General features: G+C 32.7%; 1 protein-coding gene across 25 annotated transcripts in view; it reads right to left on the reverse strand.

The window, feature by feature from the left end:
- The window catches only part of LOC125877754 (probable glutathione S-transferase), a 54,741-nt gene extending 33,689 nt beyond the window's left edge, over positions 1 to 21,052 (reverse strand). For 4 of the 25 annotated variants that reach the window (XM_049559007.1, XM_049559010.1, XM_049559011.1 and 1 more), the window contains exon 1: positions 20,749 to 21,052. In XM_049559007.1, coding sequence (XP_049414964.1) covers positions 20,749 to 21,038 — 290 coding nt within the window. In that variant the 5' untranslated portion in view covers positions 21,039 to 21,052. Of the gene's footprint in view, positions 1 to 5,318; positions 5,679 to 6,556; positions 6,979 to 8,353; positions 8,929 to 9,016; positions 9,347 to 16,327; positions 16,455 to 17,271; positions 17,650 to 19,333; positions 19,877 to 20,720 lie in introns of those variants that run through there. The other 21 variants (XM_049559003.1, XM_049559014.1, XM_049559004.1 and 18 more) reach the window with 21 other exon arrangements.
- Between the last annotated feature and the right edge of the window lie 356 nt (positions 21,053 to 21,408).

Raw genomic sequence — 21,408 nt, forward strand, 5'->3', positions numbered from 1 at the left:
CATCCATCTGATAAAGCTTAAATTCCATGTGAGCAGCATATGCTATCAACATTCTAATTGCCTCCATTCTTGCTACGGGAGCAAAAGTTTCATCATAGTCTATTCCTTCTTCTTGATTATATCCCTGCACGACTAGTCTGGCTTTGTTGCGTGTGACCTGCCCTTGTTCGTCAAGTTTATTTCTGAAAACCCACCTTGTTCCTATCACTGTTCTGTTTTGAGGTCGTGGAACCAAGTTCCATACTCTGCTTCGTTCAAACTGATTCAGTTCTTCCTGCATAGCAGTAATCCAGTCAGGATCCAACAATGCCTCTTTTATATTCTTTGGTTCAATTAAGGATACATAAGCTGAGAATGCACACATGTTTCGTAATTTGGATCTTGTTTGGATTCCTGAATCTAGAGGAGTGAGAATATTTTGGATGGGGTGTGAGCTTTGGTGTTTCCAGCTGTGAGGTTGATTTTCATGGGTGTTTTCAGAAGAAGGGGGACCTGATTCAATAGTATTTTCATCTTCTGTTGCAGGTGTTTTTTGAGGGAATGTGGGATCTGGCTCATTGATTTTTAATTCTGAGGGGTTTGTCATTCCTATTTCGTTTTGATCATCCTCTGAATTCTCTTCTGTTGAGTTATTTCCTTCATCAAAGATGACATGGACGCTTTCCTCCACACGATTTGTTCTTTTGTTAAGTACTTTGTAGGCTTTACTTTGTGATGAATATCCGAGAAAGATTCCTTCATCGCTTTTGGCATCGAATTTTTCTAAGATATCTTTGTCATTGTTATGTATATAGCAGGTGCACCCAAAGGCTCTAAGATGTGTCAAGTTTGGCTTTCTTTCCTTCAGCAATTCATATGGAGTCTTGTTTAACACCGATCTGATCATACACCTATTTATAAGATAGCATGTCGTGTTTACTGCCTCAGCCCAGTAAGTCTTTGGAAGATTGCTTGAGATCAGCATGGTTCTTGCGATATCTTCGAGTGTTCTATTTTTGCGTTCAACTACACCGTTTTGTTGTGATGTTCTAGGTGCTGAAAAGTTATGCTCAACACCGTTTGTGGCACAGAATTCCAAGAATTTTGAGTTTTCAAACTCTAATCCATGATCAGATCGGATGCTAGTGATTTCCTTGTTGAATTTCTTCTGGACTAGTTTTGCGAAGATTTCGAACATGGTATATGTCTCATCTTTTGTTGCAAGAAATAATGTCCATGTGAATCTTGAGTAGTCGTCTACAATTACGAATACATACCTTTTGCCTCCTCTACTTTGTACACGCATCGGCCCGCATAAATCCATGTGAAGTAGTTCTAGTGGCCTGGTAGTGCTGACCATCAATTTAGGTTTGAATGAGGATCTTACTTGCTTCCCTCGAATACATGTTCCACAGACCTTATCATCATTAAAGCTTTTAGTTGGAAGCCCTCGAACTAGATCCTTGGATATGAGTTTGTTTATTGTCGAAAGACTGATGTGTCCCATCCTTTTGTGCCAGAGAATAGACCAGTCAGTGACTGCGCTGAGACACTTGAGTGTATTTTCTTTAGGATTCATGATATTTGTCTTGTACACATTCTTATGCCTTTTTCCTAGAAGAATTAGTTTCCCGGAGGCTGAGTTTGTCACCTTACATTCTTTAGCTGTGAAGAGCACACTGTTTCCTCTGTCACACATTTGAGATACGCTAAGCAAATTATGTTGTAGTCCCTTCACATAGTACACATTGTCAATTGCATGATTATGCATTGATCCAACCTGTCCAATTCCTTGTATTTCTCCATTTTTTCCGTTTCCAAAGGCCACGTTTCCGCCTTTGAAGTTTCTCAGTGAGAGAAAGTTACTTTTGTCCCCAGTCATGTGCCTTGAGCACGCGCTGTCCAGGTACCATTGCTTCAGCTCTTTCCTCACTGATCCCTGCAATTAACATTTATGAGTTAGTTTTGGGTACCCAGATCCACTTGGGTCCCTGTTTATTACAAAAAGGGTGAATGAGATTCTTCCTAGCCCATCTAGGGAGGGTTTTGGTGTTAGGAATTTGTTTTGTAACTCTCTTGGGATGTGGCTTTCTTAAATAGATTAGATTATTTTTATAAGCAGTTAATTTCCTATGGCAATCGTAACTTTTATGCCCAGTAAATCCGCAATGTACGCATAGACAATCTATGTTGGGATTTTTTACTTGGGAATTTTTGTCGAAACCTATTCCATGTTTTGTAGAGGTTTGACTCTTGTGAATATTATCAAGTAATATGGAGGACCTGGTCCATCTCATACTATTTTCTGCTTCAGCTTTAGACATGTGAAGTTCTTTGTTCAGTTCTTCATTCTTCTTAATCATGGAATCTAAGTTTTTATTTAGCTCTGTTATCTTGCTTAAAAGGTGGTGATTCTGTTTTTCAAGATTCTCATTTTCTTCTCTTAGTGATGCATAGTCTTCCATTATTAGTCCCCTTCTTGAGTCTACAGACTGATATGCATTAATGAGAGTGTATAATAATGATTCTAATTCCCTTTTTGAATATGAGCTAAGATTATTTTTTACGTGATGAAGACTTACCTTGCCATGTATGTGTTCTTCCTCATCCTCTTCAGAATCTGATCCGGCCATAAGTGCTTGGATTGTTTCTTGTGATTTACAGATGTTCCTCCCTTCTTCTTCTGATTCTGATATGGCGACTAGAGCAAGAAAGTCATATTCATCAGATTGCTCAATCGCNGATCCGGCCATAAGTGCTTGGATTGTTTCTTGTGATTTACAGATGTTCCTCCCTTCTTCTTCTGATTCTGATATGGCGACTAGAGCAAGAAAGTCATATTCATCAAATTGCTCGATCGCAAGAAGTGACTTATTTTCCAGTTCTTCATCCTCAGATTCTTCTTCAGACAGATTTCCCATTGCTGCGAAAGCTTTCTTCATGGACATATCTGCCTCTTGATTCGTCATTCGTCTATTTGAGGGAATATATTTGTCTTTCTTGACTTCCCTTAATTTTTCCGAGGTGCCTCTTTTCTGTTCCAAAGCCCAAAGTGGGCAAAACTTGATGAAGTGATCTGGACTTCCACACTTATGACACACTTGTTCTTTGGTATTCTCATTTGTTTTCTGAGGATTTCTTTTCTGAAATACTTGCCCTCTCTTTAACATTCTGGAAAATCTTTTGGTCATTAGTGCAATATTTTCATCCTCAAAGTCTTCTGGTACAGTAGCCTTTAGGACCAGGTTCCTTTCTTTTCTCTTCCCTCCGATTTCTTTTTCTTGATTTTTCTTGAGTTCATATGTGATGAGATTTCCAATTAATTCGTCCATAGCTAGCGCATCCAAATCACGAGCTTCAGTGATTGCTTCAACTTTGCTTTCCCATGATTCAGGGAGAACACTTAAGAGTTTTCTTACTGCCTTTCCATTTGGAACTATTTCTCCCAAAGAGTACATCTCGTTAATGATTGAGGTGAACCTGGTGTGCATTTCTTGTATAGTTTCACCTTCTGCCATTCGAAACAATTCATATTGCCTGTTTAGATTATCTACTTTAGACTTCTTTACTTGAGTTGTTCCCTCGTGAGCAGTTTGTAAAGTTTCCCATATAGCTTTAGCATCCTGACATGATGAGATTCGATTGTATTCATCTGGACCTATACCGCATATCAAGATTTTCTTGGCTTTGGCATTGTTCTGGATAGCTAATTTGTCAACAACATCCCATTCCTTCCTTTCTTTTGGTATCTTGGTGACTCCATCAGTTCCAGTTTTCATAGGTATGGTTGGTCCGTCCAGAATAACTCCCCATAGATCAGGGTTTTCTCCGATGAGGTGATCCATCATGCGATTTTTCCACCATCCGTAGTACTTTCCATTGANTAACTTGCAAATTTAATAAGTAAAAATTAAAAAAAATATTTTTAAAATAAACTTAAGTAAAACTACATTATAAATTTCAAAACTATTAATTTAAACTTAGAAAAATAAAAAAACATTAATATTTTTGTATTTCAAAAAATTAAAATAACTAAATTTTTTTAATCATTTTTTAAAATAGCTAGATGTGTCGTTCCGTTTATCCCGTCCCATTCCATTCCGGTCCGTTCCGGTTCCATCCCGGTATATAGTGGAACGGGACGGAACCGTGTATCCGTACCGGTAATTCCGGTCCGGTTCATCCCGGTACCGGTCAACATTCCGGTCAACCCATCCCGTTCCGGTTCGGTACCGGTTCATTCCGGTCCGGTGATTCCGTTCCGGTCCGTTGCCCAGTCTTAGACTCATCGCTTCCATCACGTGGTCTATTATATTAAAGTTCAAACAATAAGGTTGTAGTTGTTGATTTCCTTTTTTCTATTATATTTTCTTAATTCATTTAAAATATTTAATTAATATATCATATTTTAAAAACATTATATATATATAAGCATTATATATAATATTCTTAAACTCAAACTCAAGTTAATTAAATTATGACAAACAAATTGATTTAGAGATTTTGATTAAAAAAAAGGTAGTTTATCAATTCCATTCACTCATTATTACTATCATCGTCCATTATTACCGATTACTAATACTGTCGTCCACAATTATCAGTTACATGCCTTCACCCATCATTCTCAACCACGATCATCATTATTGAATGAAGAGTCATAATTTTCATAAAAGAAATTAAAATTCAAAATATAAATAAGTAGACATGCAAAGAATTCAAGGAAATTCAATATATACTATATATACATAAATTCAAAAGAATTCCTTGCGGAATAACTAATAAGTACAAGAATCTTAATTCTTAATCTAATTTGAATTCTTAAAATGTAACTTTTTTCCCTCATAAACATGATGACCCACAAGTTGTAAAAACTATAAAAAAATTCTCAATTCATATATAATTTTACTAAATACGAAAATCATAATTCATAGCTAAAATATCGAAATATCCTAAGATGTCAGCATTACGCATTAAGATACGGAATCTTATAATGGGCTGAACTCTTTTATTAAAGAAGTGGGCTTTTTTATTAGTCTACAGGTCGGTGTTTTACAAGTCTTGATCTTAGTCTTAGAATAGAGTTTATCTTGAACTTTAACTTCACTTATCTAGATACTACAACTCAAAAGGAACGTCAAAGTGCATTTTTTTATAATACATTATGATGCATAATCCCATAACCAATGACCAATCCAACAACAGATCAAATCAACCATCGAGCCACAAGTAATGAGTTCAACTGAAGATACAAAAATCTGACAAGTAAGTAGAATTTAAACCATGACCAAATTCAAAAAACAACTCAAGAAGGCACAATGAAGTGCTTTATTCAATACATTATGATATGCATATGTTTATTCAATTCCAAACTTCTGCCTTAGCATTTGTATAAATTCAAGGACCTTCTGTTGGTCAGGCAAAGACTTAGCCACACTGTCCCTCTGCATGCACCTTTTGGCCCAAGCCACAAACTTTGGACACTCAGCCTCTGTGCTGAAGTTACCATAAGTCTCATAAGCATAAAACCAACTATAGAACCCAATGAGAGCAATATCCACAAAACCAAAATTATCTCCTCCAAAGTAAGGCATCTCTCCTAGTTCTCCCTCCAACACTTTAAGGACTTCAATGAAATCTTTCTTACCTGCCTCCTGCTCTTCTCCCTTTGTTCCCCATATCTTCCTTGAAGAAACATATAACTAAAAATTTCAACAAACACAGAAAAAGAAAAGAGGTTATCACTTGTTGCCACAAAACTGAAATAAAAGTCATAGTCAAGTTCATATTAAGAAAATGGACCTTAGACGACACTAGCAAAACCTAGAATATGAAGTGAGGATTAACCAAGACTACATTACAAGACAATATTCCTCTTCTTCAACTAATGTGAAACTCTAACACCCCTACGACTAGGATTGAGCATCTGAAGCGGGGAACCTAGCTTATGAAGTGTTCTTCAACCAATGTGAAACTCTAACATACATCAGGCCTAGGATTGAGCATCTGGAGTAGGGAGAACCCTAGTTTATGAAGTGTGGATTAACAGTTTCATTTTTACAACTCATGTGAAACTCTAAAACCCTACGGGCCTAGGACTAAACATGTTGAAGTATGTGATCATTTCATCTAAATTTATTACTTAATTGTATTTTCAAAATGACCCCAATTTTTTTTCATGTGCCAAGCATGTGAAATTCTTTTCGATATGGATGGAATTGAGATTTGATCTCAGAATCTCTGATACTGTGTTAAGTGTGTGAATATATCTCATCTAAAAGTTTAAACTATTAAAGAGAGATTTTACACTTTTATTATTTAATTGTATTTTCAACAAGACATTTGGAGTACGAATAGTAAAATAAAAGGGCCAAAAGAAAAGCGGAGTTTACCTAATTTAACTCCAAAAAAAGCTAATTTCATTAGGTCACCATTAACCAAGACTATTAAGAAAACAACATTTCACCTTCCACCAACCAATGTGAAACTCTACCGACACAACACAAAAAAATAGAAAGATTCAATTTCAAATTAATTCAGATTTGGCTAAAATAAATCTTAATTAGTGCTATGGATTTACCTTCTTGTCAATGTAATCAGCCCAAAACCTAGCTTGTGCCCTCTCATAAGGATCAGAAGGGAGCAAAGGGGTTTTATCCTTCCAAACTTCCTCAATATACTCAACTCCAATAATAGACTCACAAATTGGTTTTCCATTATGAATCAAAACTGGAACTTTCTTGTGTATAGGATTCATCTCTAAAAGCAGAGAACTTTTGTTAGTAATCAGCCCCTCTTCTTCTTTGTACTCATATTTTATCTCTTTTTCAGCAAGTGCAATCCTTAACCTCATACCAAACATGCTAGCCCAGAAATCCAACAGAATCACCTCATCATTAGCCATGTACTAGTTTCTGAGAACGTGCGTTTGCAGATAAATTAACAAAGCCGAGTGAAGAAGAAAAAATAATTTTTTTTTTCCAAAATTGGTAGTACTGATATGATTGTTGTACATATACATATATAGCACTTGGAGATTCGTGTAACCTATATGTTGGCGCTTTCGTCGCCTGGTAGATCTACACCAATAGAGGCTCACCAAATATTTCTTTATTTGATTAAAATAAAATTTAATATTATAAAAAAAGGAAAGGATCATGAAATTTGTTAGTTAGGACAAATAGAAAAAAAAAAAATTTAAGTGGTTAGGATGGTTAGAAAAAAAATCTTGTCATCTATGTCAAACAAATTGATTTAGAAATTGCAATCATTATTGTTGTCCATTGTTATCAACTATGAGTAAGTGAAGGGTCATGATTTTCGTTAAGAAATTTCAAAAAATAAATAAGTAGACACAGAAGGCAACTAAGAAAATTCAATATCTACTATGCATACATAAAAGTTAATTTTAATTTTATATATACTGTATAATCATTTCAGGAAATAAGGTTCAAAAGAACCCCTTACTTAATTCTTCATCCTATGTGCCATTTGGACATGACTTGAAATCATAATGATTTGATAGTGAATTTTTGTGTAAAATTTGAACATACAATTTGAATTTTCTAAGTTGATCAAAAGTAATTATCAAAATCATTAGGTGTAATTTTCAGCTCCGAGTCCTCTTCCTCGTCTTCCCTTTTTAGGAGGAATGCATGGATAGTCATTTTGAGGTTTGCTATTTAGATTTATAAAAGGCACAACAAAAATGCCCTTTTTAAAAATACGTTATGATGCATGCGACAACACATAAAATCACTCAGATCAACATTGAGGATGTTCATTTGAATCCCGTTGGTAAAAAATTATACTCTATATATAAGATATCATCAAAGAATTTACGTTGTTGTCAATATAGTCAGCCCAGAACCTAGCTTGTGCTCTTTCACAAGGATCAGAAGGGATATTTCATAAGAAGTCCTCAAACTTTGAATAGTAAATAATTTTTTTTTCCGATGATTTGGTGCACAAAACAAAATTAAGATCAAACTACTCCAATCCCCACCATATCTTAGGCTTCGTTTGGACATGATTTGAAATTAGATTGATTAAAGTTGAAGTTCTGTTAAAAGTTTGAACATGCAATTTGAATTTCTTAGGTTGATCAAAAGTTATCAAAATCATTAGGCGTAATTTCTAGGTCAACCATTGAGCCAAAAGTAATGGGTTAAGTTGAAAGGCACAAAATCCGAGTAAACCCTAGATGATCCCCTGCTCTTCAAAACAATTAAAAACAGAAATAAAAAGGAATCGAGAAAATGTAAAATAACAGAGTTGTTATTGTTTATTATGTTCTGGATGGCATAAAGTAAAATCATATAGTCGATCCCAACTTGTTTAGATCTGAGGCGTTGTTACTATTGGTGATAGGCGATGCTCATGAAAAAAGTGATTACTTGTAAATACAATGAGGAAAAGCCCCAGAATTACATACAAGGACTAGAAAAGCCCACCCTCAACAAGGCAAGCTAAGATTCCTTTATTACGAGTAAAGTAAAAGTAGAACTCACTTGCACTATGACCAAACAAACATTTCAAATCTTAAAACAACAACACAAGAAGGCACAATGAAGTGCCTTTTTTCAATACATTATGATATGCATATGTTTATTCAATTCCAAACTTGTGCCTAAGAGACTTTACAAACTCAAGGACCTTATGTTGGTCAGGCAAAGACTTAGCCACACTGTCCCTCTGCATGCACCTCTTGGCCCAAGCCACAAACTTTGGACACTCAGCTTCTGTGCTGAAGTTACCATAAGTCTCATAAGAATGAAACCAGCTGTAGAACCCAATCAGTGCAATATCAACAAAACCAAAGTTATCTCCTCCAAAGTAAGGCTTCTCTCCAAGTGCTCCCTCCAGCACTTTAAGGCATTCTATGAAATCTTTCTTTCCTACCTCCTGCTCTTCTCCATTTGTTCCCCATATCTTCCTTGCAGAATCATACAACTGAAAAATTTCAACAAACACAGAAAAAGAAATGGTTATCACTTGTTAATGAATCCTAAAAGAAAAGGGGAAAGGACTATGAATTTACCTTCTTGTCAATGTAATCAGCCCAGAACCTAGCTTGTGCTCTGTCATAAGGATGAGAAGGGAGCAAAGGGGCTTTATCCTTCCAAACTTCCTCAATATACTCAACTCCAATAATAGACTCACAAATTGGTTTTCCATTATGAATCAAAACAGGGATTTTCTTGTGGATAGGATTCATCTGCAAAAGCAGAGGACTTTTGTTCCTCAAATCCTCTTCTTTGTACTCATATTTTATCTCTTTTTCAGCAAGTGCAATCCTTAGCCTCATACCAAACATGCTAGCCCAGAAATCCAACAGAATCACCTCATCATTAGCCATTTTTGTTGTATGAACAAGTGTAGAAAAAAAAAAGAGAAGAATTTCTCAAAATTGGTTACCTATTGATTTGTATGGAGCACATACATATACGACGTAGTATATATAGTGGTCCATTGGAATATTCGTTCACACACTTGATTTTTGCAAAGTTAATTTTTTTCATTAATATTATGTTGAAGTCTATAATATTCGAGACTTTTCTGGGCGGCCTAAGATTTATAGGTCATCACTTTCGTCACGTGGTCTCTTACCAAAATTATATTTATTTGGTATAGCATTAGTTATGATAGGTTTTATTTCTGAAGAAAATGCGATTAATAATAGTTTTTCTTAAATTTAAACTCATATTTAAAATATTTAATTAAAAGTGGATAATAATATTTTTTCTATGAAAATTCAAATTTAAAATATCTGATTACAAATGGATAGTTAGTTCAAAAAATAGAGCTCCTATACGTTCTTGTGTTCCTTTTTTTCTCTTCGAAATCGCCAATTTAATATTCCATTTATTCTCTGTTCCTCTTTTATCTTGGAAATCCTCTCCAAATTTAATGCTTTATTTATTCCAATTTATTTGTTACTATAAATTTTTAAGAGCAACTTTCACATATAACAAACATAAAAATCATATTTGTATGTTATAACTATAGTTTGCATAATTGCGCTTCATATCAAATTTTATGTTTACTATGGAGCTTTTGATTTGTATAATTCACTACAAACATCCAATTTCATATAAATTGTTCACTTTTGTATAAATTCATTTATACATTTTAATTTGTATAAAGAGATCTGTATTTGTATAATTATAAGTGTATAGGTCGAAAATATATGTATTTGTATTTATATATACACTTTTCTCCCGCTTTATACAAACACAAACGCATTTTATACATTTTATATCGAAATGTATAAAATGACTAATTGTATAGCGAATCAAATGGCAAAAAAAAGGGATGTTTGCTGCGAATTACAATTAAAATAAACTATGGCTATAACATTTAATTTGAATTAATAGTTTGCTATTTTATACAATTTTCCCAATTTTTAATACCATTAGAAAATGTTTTTTTTAGCATTTATAATATAATATGTTTACTATTAAATATTTTTTATCTCAATTATATAATATCATTTATATTTTAAGAATCAAATAAAAAATTGTCTGATTTTAATCGTATGTCCTTAAAATATTTTAAATTGTTTAAAAAAAAAAAGGGAAAGAAGAATTAGTACTATATAGTATGGCCAAATGCCATCTATTTTCAAGCGTTTCAACAATTCGAAATATCAAGATTCTTCTCAACACGAGACAGACCTCCATAAATATACAAAACTTGCAATAACGTCCACACGATTTCTCACTATGGAGACTATTAACCATACTTTTGAATTTCCAAATTTATCGAGTACGTGGAAAGGAGATGTAACTGAATTCCCATAGTAGAAAAATTACATTATACTCCCTCCGTTCACTTCTAATTGTCATAGTTTTCTTTTTTAGAGTTAAACTATAAGAACTATGACTAACATTTTACGATATATATATTTCATCATATTGATATGCAAGAAATTGCAATTTAAAGTACTTTTCGTATAGTTTTTGAATATTTAATTTTTTTGTTTAAACTGTCGAATTAATGTAATTTAATTTAATTTTAAAAATTAATCAAATTGACTTTTGAAAAACGCAACATGACAAATAAAAATGGTCGGAGGTAGTACCACAACATTTGATAGCGATGGGGTCATGTTTTATTGTTTGTTTTTTAAAAGAAAATAATCAAAATATCAATAAATAAATATACTAAGAGTTCAAGAAGATTCAATAGTTGATTTTAGATATATATAAAATATAATTTTGATCATATATAATGTAATCTTTTAACAAACAAGATTCAAATTATCTCCTTACATCTTCTAGCTCGGCTCATACACGAAAAATAGGACAAAAATAATTTTTTGAGTTATATATAAATTGTAAAAATGTTACTACTAGTTTCACTTGTACAAATAATGAAAATCTTAACTACTAAAAAACCACATAAAACGAAGAATAAAACTTATAACATATAATATAGCAATACAAGTATTTACAAATTACTTTAGATTACACGTTCATATCAATATATTTGAGTTGTACAAAGAAACAATGTGTATATTCCTTAAGGTTTATTATTTTACTTAAAAAAAATATCAAAGTCCCTTTCACAAGCTTTTAATTAAAACGGAAAAATGGTAGGGGTTTGAAATGTATGCCAACTACACTGTCAAGCTAGACTTTTTATTTATTTTTAAACCGATAACTATTAAGACAATAGATATTTGAGTTGTACAAAGAAACAATGTGTATACTCCTTAAGGTTTATTATTTTACTTTAAAAAAATGTCAAAGTCCCTTTCACAAGCTTTTAATTAAAACGGAAAAATGGTCGGGGTTTGAAATGTATGCCAACTACACTGTCAAGCTAGACTTTTTATTTATTTTTAAACTGATAACCATTAAGACAATAGTAATTTACTACTATACTCTTCAGAAATATTACTCCTTCCGTCCCATTTTATGTGGCAACATTTCCTTTTTGGTCAGTCTAAAAAAGAATGTCACATTTCCTTATATGGTAAGTATTTAAAGGTACAATTTCTTTTTTACCCTTGTTGGTCCTACTTAATCTTAAAATAATACTCCAATACATTTATGAGGAGAGAGAGAAATGAGTCTACTTTTTAAAGGGCAATTTGGTAAACATTTCAAAGTCTTCATTTATTTCTTAAACTCCGTGCCCAGTCAAATGTTGCCACATAAAATGGGACGGAGGGAGTAAATATTAATCATTTAACATTACTAGACACTATATCAGTATTCTACACTACGGTCTACACATTTCACACGTCATAGTACTTCTACTACATCTGCTCCCTATTTACTTGTCCAATTTTTACATGACACGCCTATTAACAAAATAATAAATAACATAGTGAATTTACAATTTTACCCCTATTAATTGATATAATTCCAAAATCAATTTACTTATTGAAGAGATTCTAACTTTTTTAAAAAACATTAATTCTCCAAATAAATTGAGGTTAAAATAGGTAAAAAAAAAATATTTTTTTTCTTATTTGTCAAAAATAACAAGTAAAAAGATAAAAATAAAAAAGTCAAAATTGAACAAATAAAAAGGGACAGATGATGCTCATGAAAAAAGTAAATACTTCTCATCACAAAAGCCAACATTCAACAAGACACAAGTGTTGACACCCAATTTTGACCGTCCACAATATAAATTAATCATTGAGCTTCTTCAATTTCAAGCGATTTAAAATGATTAGTTTTAGAAATGTTCAAAAAATAACAATAATAATAATTTGCAAGTTATTTTTAAATGTTTTGTCGCCTTTTTATAATTTTTGAATAATATACATGTTTTACATAATTAAGTATATAGTTGGTATACTTTATGAATATTTGAAAATCGTCTCAAAAAGATTTTATTTCTTAAATATTTTAATTTAATCCATGAGTTAACATATAAGGTAGGTTTATATTTTGAGTTAATTAGTTTTATAATTGAATTAATTATTTGTTTTGTTATAATTAAGAAGCTCGTTAATTAATTAACATTAATTCATCTTATTTAGGTTTTAGCCGAATTTATTAATTTAACTAAATTTGGCTATTGCTTAAACTCCGAAATCTAACCAATCTAATTCTATCTCTAACCCATTTAAAGGGACCAAGAAGTTGGGCCATTAACCAATTTTTAGCAAACATTAACAATACAATACATACATATACCAACCGACCCATTCCAATAAAATAATAACAACAACAGCATACACCAAACCCGCCCCATCCCCTCTTTCCCTTCTAATTTCAACAATAGCAGCAGCAGTCCAAAATGTCAACAGCAGTTGTACGCAGCAGCTCTGCTGCTTCGGATTTTCTGAGATTTTGGAGAAAATTTCATACCAAACCCAGTTGCTCCCTGTTGGCCTTGAAAAGGAGTAAGAAATTTGAATTTGAAATGGGAAATTTCACCCAATTTCCCCCTATTTTTCATCTATATATTCAGCTCTTTTGGTCACTGTTTGGAGGGGCGAGCATAGAAGTTTTTTTTTGTTTGGAAATAGTCGTTTTACACTTAAGAAATTTCAAAACGATTTTCTAATTCTAAGTTCCAAGAAAAGCTTTGATCAAAGGTTGGTTCAAATTTCCTTGTCTATTGTTCGAGTCTAAACCGCTGTAAGAAGATTTGCTCTATTTGGCTCGTTTATTCTCAGTTTGCTACCTCAAAGAAGATAACTTCGCCTTCTCTTACGTCCTGTTTTTGATACGGTGTGCTATGTGTTCGATACTTAGTATGGAGTTTGTTATTAAGAACGTTTGGTTCCTTCGCTTTAAGTCTTTGCTTTAGTACCGTTTTCCTATGAATTGTTTAGCAGTAAGCATAGCATGATTCAAGCATCGATGAAGTCACGTTAGTATTATATGTTGGTCGAGATATTCATTAGCTTGGCTTTATATCTATGAAGCTAGTTGATTCGCTACTTGGTGTTGCTCGAAATGGCTTAAAACTCATTTGGTCTCAACTATGAGTGTATCGGTTGGGTCGTTTTGAATCATTCACTGTTCGGTTTTAGCTTTTATTAGTGTGATGAGAATGTGACCATATTCTTGGCCGTTTGCCTTGGTGTTTTTTCTATTGTGAAGGTTTTCTTGTTAATACTAGTTTGAATTCGCATAGTAGATATATCTAGCCTTTGTTTTCGATTAGCTTGGGTGGTATATGTCTCTTTGGATTTCAGCTCATGGCGGGATGCTTGTAACTCTACCATTGTAATGTGACGATTTAACTAAGGTTACTCTTATTTTTCAGAGAATAGTCCTCACCATCTTTGTCTAAAAATCTGAAAATATTCATTCCGAGTTTTTAACTTGTATTTTGCCTTAGTTTACTTGAGTGTTAATGTTCAACAGTGCTATGGATATTGTTTTATATTACGCCTTTATTTAACATGTTTGCTTATATTGCCCATTTTAGTTATTTGTTTGTAGTTACTTTCTTCCTTTGCTTATGATGAGTTAGTTGGCTACTGCTTCAAATTTATGTTCCTTTGGTATAACAGAGCTGGTAGTTTAAAAGTTCCCATGGATATGTCTATGTCTAGTGTGGTTTATTAGATGAGGTGATTGTAGTCAAATGTGCAACATGTTTCTTTATGCATTTTTTGGGTTGTGTTAGCTATTGCTTGTGTATGATTTCTCATTAGTTTGTGTATGATTTCTCATTGTTTCCTTGTGTATGATTTCTCATTAGTTTACTATTAGTTTTGTATGCCTCCTATCTTGTATCGAAATTTATGACATTTGGGTTTCAATTTGGTCTCATAGTGACTTGGGTGACATTTTTACCTCAAAAAATATTTAAGTTGCTTTCATTCTAATTAAGTTATGTCCTAATTGCTTACTTATTTCACATACTAATTTGGCTCCTTTCTTTGTCGCATAAACCCCTCCTGAGTCCATGATGGACTTATTTACCTTGCACATTTAAGTTGAGCCATAAAAGCTCGATCTTTGCCGTCCCTATTTCTCGAGTCAGCCCCCTACATATTCGGAAGCTGTTGCAGGCCCCAGAGACCCAACATGCTGTTGGAAATTAAAGCCCAAGAAATGGGCTGTATACATACTATATACAGCATTATACATTGATATACAGGTTCAATATAGCAAATATGTGACCTGAAACGAAGATACAGATTGGAGGCGTCAAAGCAAACTGCATACAGTCGGTATATGGGATGATATACACGAAAAAGGGCTAAGAAAAGACCAATATACACCGATATACAACCGGTATATATGCAAAAAGGGGATTGGGTTAAAACCCAAAAATTTGCAGCAAAATTGGCCCAAAAAAGGGGCCCAATTTCCCTATCTCTTTTACTTAGCATTGTTTTTTTTTTATTATGCTTGACTAATTTTATTTAACCCTAACCCTAACCATAATTTATTAACTTAATTAGATTCCCCAAAAGATGATTTATTTTCTTAGTGTTGGTTTGCTTTAAATACTTCTTTTTGTGTTGTTGTCATTTATTTTTTAATCAAATACCGATCAAATTTTATATCTTTAATTAAGTTAAATCATTGTTCTTAAAAGATTTGTTATTTAACGTTTTTCACTCAAACCACATTTTACTCATTTCAAAATTGGTCTAAGTTAAAGTATTTTTTTTTATATAAACTTTTAAAAAAATGTTAGTCAAAACCTTTTCAATTAATTAATATATATATAAAAAACTTAGTTATTTTCTCAAAAAGGTTAGTCAAAACTTTTACTCTTCAATCAATTTAAAATGATGCTCATGTTTTAATTTATTAAATTAGTTTAAATTATTATTTCAAAAAATGAATTAAATAAATTCTAATTAATCTAATTTTATTAATATTCTAATCACTTGTATTTCGAGTCAAATGTTTCATTTTGGGTCCCTGTCTCTAAAAAAAAAAGTAATAAAAAAAATATATATATAATAAAGAAAAAAAATGCGTCATTTATTTAGTTATTTTCTCAAAGTTAGTCAAATATATTGTAAGTCATTATTTTTATGCTAAATCATTATTTTTCTAAAAATAGTCAAATATATTTAGGCAAGTCACAGGTCAATCGCATGTTAGTGGGCACTTCGAATTCTTAAAACCTTCCCCGAACCCTCTTTGGTATATTCAAATGATTTTTTCTATTTAAATCTTTGAAAATTATAAGTTTTCCTAATTTCTTTAAAAAATTAAGTGGCGACTCTTTCTAAGTATTTCTCAAATTGCTTTATAACATTTCAAAAAGTGATTTTTCTAAAGATAGAAAATTACGGCACAACAACAAGCTTGTCCTTTACAAGTTACAAGTACAATATAACTAACATTATGATCAAACAAACATTTCAAATCTTGAAACAACAACTCAAGAAAAGGCACAATGGAGTGCTTTTTTTCAATACATTATGATATGCATATGTTTATTCAACTCCAAGCTTCTGCCTTAGCATTTTTATAAACTCAAGGATCTTATGTTGGTCAGGCAAAGTTTTAGCCACACTGTCCCTCTGCATGCACCTCTTGCCCCAAGCCACAAGCTTTGGGAACTCAGCCTCTATGCTGAAGTTACCATAAATCTCATAAGCATGAAATCGGCAGTAGAACCCAATCAGAGCAATATCCCCAAAACCAAAGTTATCTCCTCCAAAGTAAGGCTTCTCTCCAAGTGCTCCCTCCAACACTCTAAGGATTTCTATGAAATCCTTCTTACCTGCCTCTTGTTCGTCTCCCGTTGTTGTATAAATCTTCCTTGATGTATCATACAACTGAAATTTCAACAAACACAGAAAAAGAAAACGGTTAACACTTATATTTCAACAAACACAGACAGTATTCTATTTCTTCAACTAATGTGAAACTCTAAAGGGTCATTTCTTCAGCTAATTTAACCTCTAACACCCCAGGCCTACGACTTAGCATCTAGAGCGCGGAGAGGGTGGGGGGGTCTAGTTTGTGAAGTGATGATTAACTAAAACTATATAATGAGACAATTTGGCTCTCTAACACCCTCTTCGTGTCAAGGCCGAACTGGAGTTTGGGACAGAAATACAAGTAGGGATGAATCCAAAAGCTAGCTCATAAGGAAAGAATTGTCCAAATTCATATAAATAGACTGCCAGCTCATTCTCCAATTAATGTGCGGCTCGATCAACTTCAAAAGTTAGCTCATAAGAAGAGAATTATCTATGTCCATATAAGTAAACAACTAATCTATTCCAACTGATGTGGGACTCTAACCCAGTCTAACAACACAACACAACAATGCTTCAATCCCAAATTAGTTTAGATGGATAATAAATACCAAAAAAAAAGGGGGAAAGGGCTATGAATTTACCTTCTTATCAATGTAGTCACCCCAGAACCTAGCTTGTGCCCTCTCATAAGGATCAGAAGGGAGCAAAGGAGCTTTATCCTTCCACACTTCCTCAATATACTCAACTCCAATAAGTGACTCACAGATTGGTTTCCCATTGTGAATCAAAACAGGGATTTTCTTGTGGATAGGATTCATCTGCAAAAGCAGAGGACTTTTGTTCCACAAATCCTCTTCTTTGTACTCATATTTAATCTCTTTTTCAGCAAGTGCAATCCTTAGCCTCATACCAAACATGCTAGGCCAAGAATCCAACAGAATCACCTCATCATTAGCCATTTTATTTTGTATGAATTAACAAGTTAAGAAGAATTAAGGAAAAAAAGATCTCAAAATTGCTAAAGTATTGATTTGTTTGTTGTACATACATACGCGCAGTATATAGTGGTGTAGATGCCTTAATTTTTTCGATTCTTTTGTGTTCTAAATAGTCACGTGATCAATTGGTCTATAGCCTATAAGGTCATTGCTTTCGTCACATAGAGTTCAATTTATTTATCTTTTTGTGGTTCATTATTAATTCTTGAATCCTTATCTAGTGCCTCTTAATTTTAGAATAATTAATGTTAAGGACAAAGTTAGAAAAAGATAATTAATTTTTTAAATTGACAACTATTTTGAAAAAAAATATGTTTACTATACCTGGTAATACGTATAATAATACAAGAATTCAGAAATTGCTTAAGATCACACGTTTAAATCAATTATCTTTGGAATGTACAAAGGTACAGTGTAGTATAGGGTGGACGGTGTCTGGACTAATGGTGCAATAGCCAATATGCTGTCAAAGATTTTAGTTAAATATATAAATTAAATAAAAAAAGAGAGAGGAAAGATTAAAGATGACTGATATGGACTTCTTATGTTAGGGCTTACCTATTATCTTGGACTTTTTGGGCATTATTCACTTTGAAATCATATTATAAAATACCCCTAGTTGTATGATTGATCCTTTTTATTCATATTCATGCATGGGAAACAATATTATTTTCAAATTTATAGCTATTAAAATATAATGTTTTTTTTTTAAAAAAAAATGATCTTGAATTTTGAATATGAGAGTAAGTTTTAAATTAAAGGGATGTTACTGGAAAAGTTTTAAAATATTGGTAAATTAACATTATTGTAAAACAAGTTTGTTATATTTTTATTTTTGGAGGTAAAATTAATTGAACATCTACCATTGAGACACACACATTTTACGTGCATACGAAAAATTGAATGCACTTCAGTCATGTGCATCTCAAGTACATTACTATTGTAAAATGAGCTGGCAAGTTTTGATCAATTTATGATTAAGATTTGTTCTTTATAATTTTGAAACTTATATTTCAAATTATAATGATTTGAAGTATATTTGTACATTAAATCATGTGTTAATGTTGAAATTCAATAAAAATAAGTTTTTGTTTCTAGTCGAAAGAAATAATCAATTAACCAACATTTACACTTGTGGCATACATGCCTTAAGTACCTGAATAAAAATTGATTGCACTTCAGTCATAGTGACTTTCCAACACCAGCCAAAATTTGTAAATTGATACACAAATTTTATTATTTCAATCATGTATGTCATAAGTTGTGTCCAAAGTGAATAAATTTATAAAAAACAATCAAGTATTTATGCTACATTTCCCTCAACAACTAATTGAATCGAATTATCAATCTCAGACTTGTAGAATGTAGACTCACAAAGTGGACTATTTTAACAAAAAAGTGGGCTTTTATTAGTCATCAAGTAGTGGTGTGCAAAAATTGAATCGACCATTAAATCAAATTGAAAAAAATGTTATTGGGTTATTGTGTCAACGGGTTTTTAATGGTTTTATCCAAAAAATTATTGGATTGTCAGTTTGATATCAATTTTTAGTATTGTGTAAACCAATAACTCATTAAGTCGATAGTAATTTACTACTATACTCTTCATATATATTAAATATTAATAATTTAACATAACTAGACACTATATCAGTACTCTACACTACGGTCTACACAACAGAGAGAGTAATGTGTTAGATGATGCTCATGAAAAAAGTAATTACTTCTCATCACAAAAGCCAACATTCAACAAGACACAAGCTTGTCCTTTATTACAAGTAGAATAGAACTTACACTATGACCAAACAAACATTTCAAATCTTGAAACAACAACTCAAGAAAAGGCACAATGAAGTGCCTTTTTTCAATACATTATGATATGCATAATTGCATAACCATATGTTTATTCAAGTCCAAGCTTTTCCCTAAGAATTTTTACAAACTCAAGGATCTTATGTTGGTCAGGCAAAGTTTTAGCCACACTGTCCCTCTTCATGCACCTCTTGGCCCAAGCCACAAGCTTTGGGCACTCAGCCTCAATGCTGAAGTTACCATAAACCTCATAAGCATGAAACCAGCAGTAGAACCCAATCAGAGCAATATCCCCAAAACCAAAGTTATCTCCTCCATAATAAGGCTTCTCTCCAAGTGCTCCCTCCAACACTTTAAGGATTTCTATGAAATCTTTCTTACCTGCCTCCTGTTCGTCTCCCGTTGATGTATAAATCTTCCTTGCTGTATCATACAACTGAAATTTCAACAAACACAGAAAAAGAAAACGGTTAACACTTTGTTGCCACAAAACATGAATTTATACCAAGACAATATTCTATTTCTTCAACTAATGTTAAACTCTAATATATACCCCTCACACCTAGGACTGAGCATCTGGAGTAGGGGGTCCTAGTTTACAAAGTGAGGAATAGGATTAACCAAGACTATATAACGAGACAATAATTCATTTCTTCAACCAATTTAACCTCTTACACCCCAGGCCTCCGAGTTATAATCTAGAGTGCGGAAAGGAGTCTAGCTTGTGAAGTGATGATTAACTAAAACTATATAACGAGACAATGTGGGGCTCTAACACCCTCTTCACGTCAACACCCAACTGGAGCTTGAGACAAAAGTGCAAATAGGGATGGATCTTACTCTAACACCATATAAATATATGACACTTGGACCTAACTCAATCTTAAAAGCTAGCTCATAAGGAAAACATTGTCTTGAATTCATATAAGCCAGCTCATTCTCCAACAAATGTGTGACTCTAACCCACTTTTACATCCCTTCACGTCCAGGTTCAACATGAGTTTAAATTAGAAACACAAAAGGCAATGAATCTGACTCTGATATCATGTAAAGATATAACACATATGTCTAACTCAATCAACTTCAAAAGTTAGCTGAAGAGAATAATCTATATCTATATATAAGTAAACAACAAATCTATTCCAATTAAGGTGGGACTCTACCCCACTCTAACATGAACTCTAACAACACAATACAACACAACAATGCTTCAATCCCAAATTAGTTTAGATAGGCTAATAAATACCAAACAGAAAAAAGGGAAAGGGCTATGAATTTACCTTCTTATCAATGTAATCAGCCCAAAACCTAGCTTGTGCCCTCTCATAAGGATCAGAAGGGAGCAAAGGGGCTTTATCCTTCCACACTTCCTCAATATACTCAACTCCAATAATAGACTCACAAATTGGTTTTCCATTATGAATCAAAACAGGGATTTTCTTGTGGATAGGATTCATCTGCAAAAGCAGAGGACTTTTGTTCCTCAAATCCTCGTCTTTGTACTCGTATTTTATCTCTTTTTCAGCAAGTGCAATCCTTAGCCTCATACCAAACATGCTAGGCCAAAAATCCAACAGAATCACCTCATCATTAGCCATTTTTGTTGTATGAACAAGTAAACAAGTGAAAAAAAAAGGAAGAATTTCTCAAAAAATTGGTTAAGTATGATTTGTTTGTTGTACATACTTACACGTTGTATATATAGTGGTGTAGATTAGATGCCTTAATTTTTCGATTTTTTTGTGTTCTAAGTAGTGACGTGATCCATTGGTCTATAGGTCATCGCATTCGTCACATAGAATTCAATTTATTTATCTTTAGGTGGATCATTATTAATTCTTTAATTTTTATCCGGTGCCTCTTAATTTTAAAATAATTAATGTTAAGAACAACGTTAGAAAAATATAATTAATTTTCTCTGTTGATTATTTAAATTAACAACTATTTTTAAAAATATACTTTTACTAT

Source organism: Solanum stenotomum, chromosome 9, assembly GCF_019186545.1.
Source record: "Solanum stenotomum isolate F172 chromosome 9, ASM1918654v1, whole genome shotgun sequence".
Taxonomy (NCBI): Eukaryota; Viridiplantae; Streptophyta; class Magnoliopsida; order Solanales; family Solanaceae; genus Solanum; species Solanum stenotomum.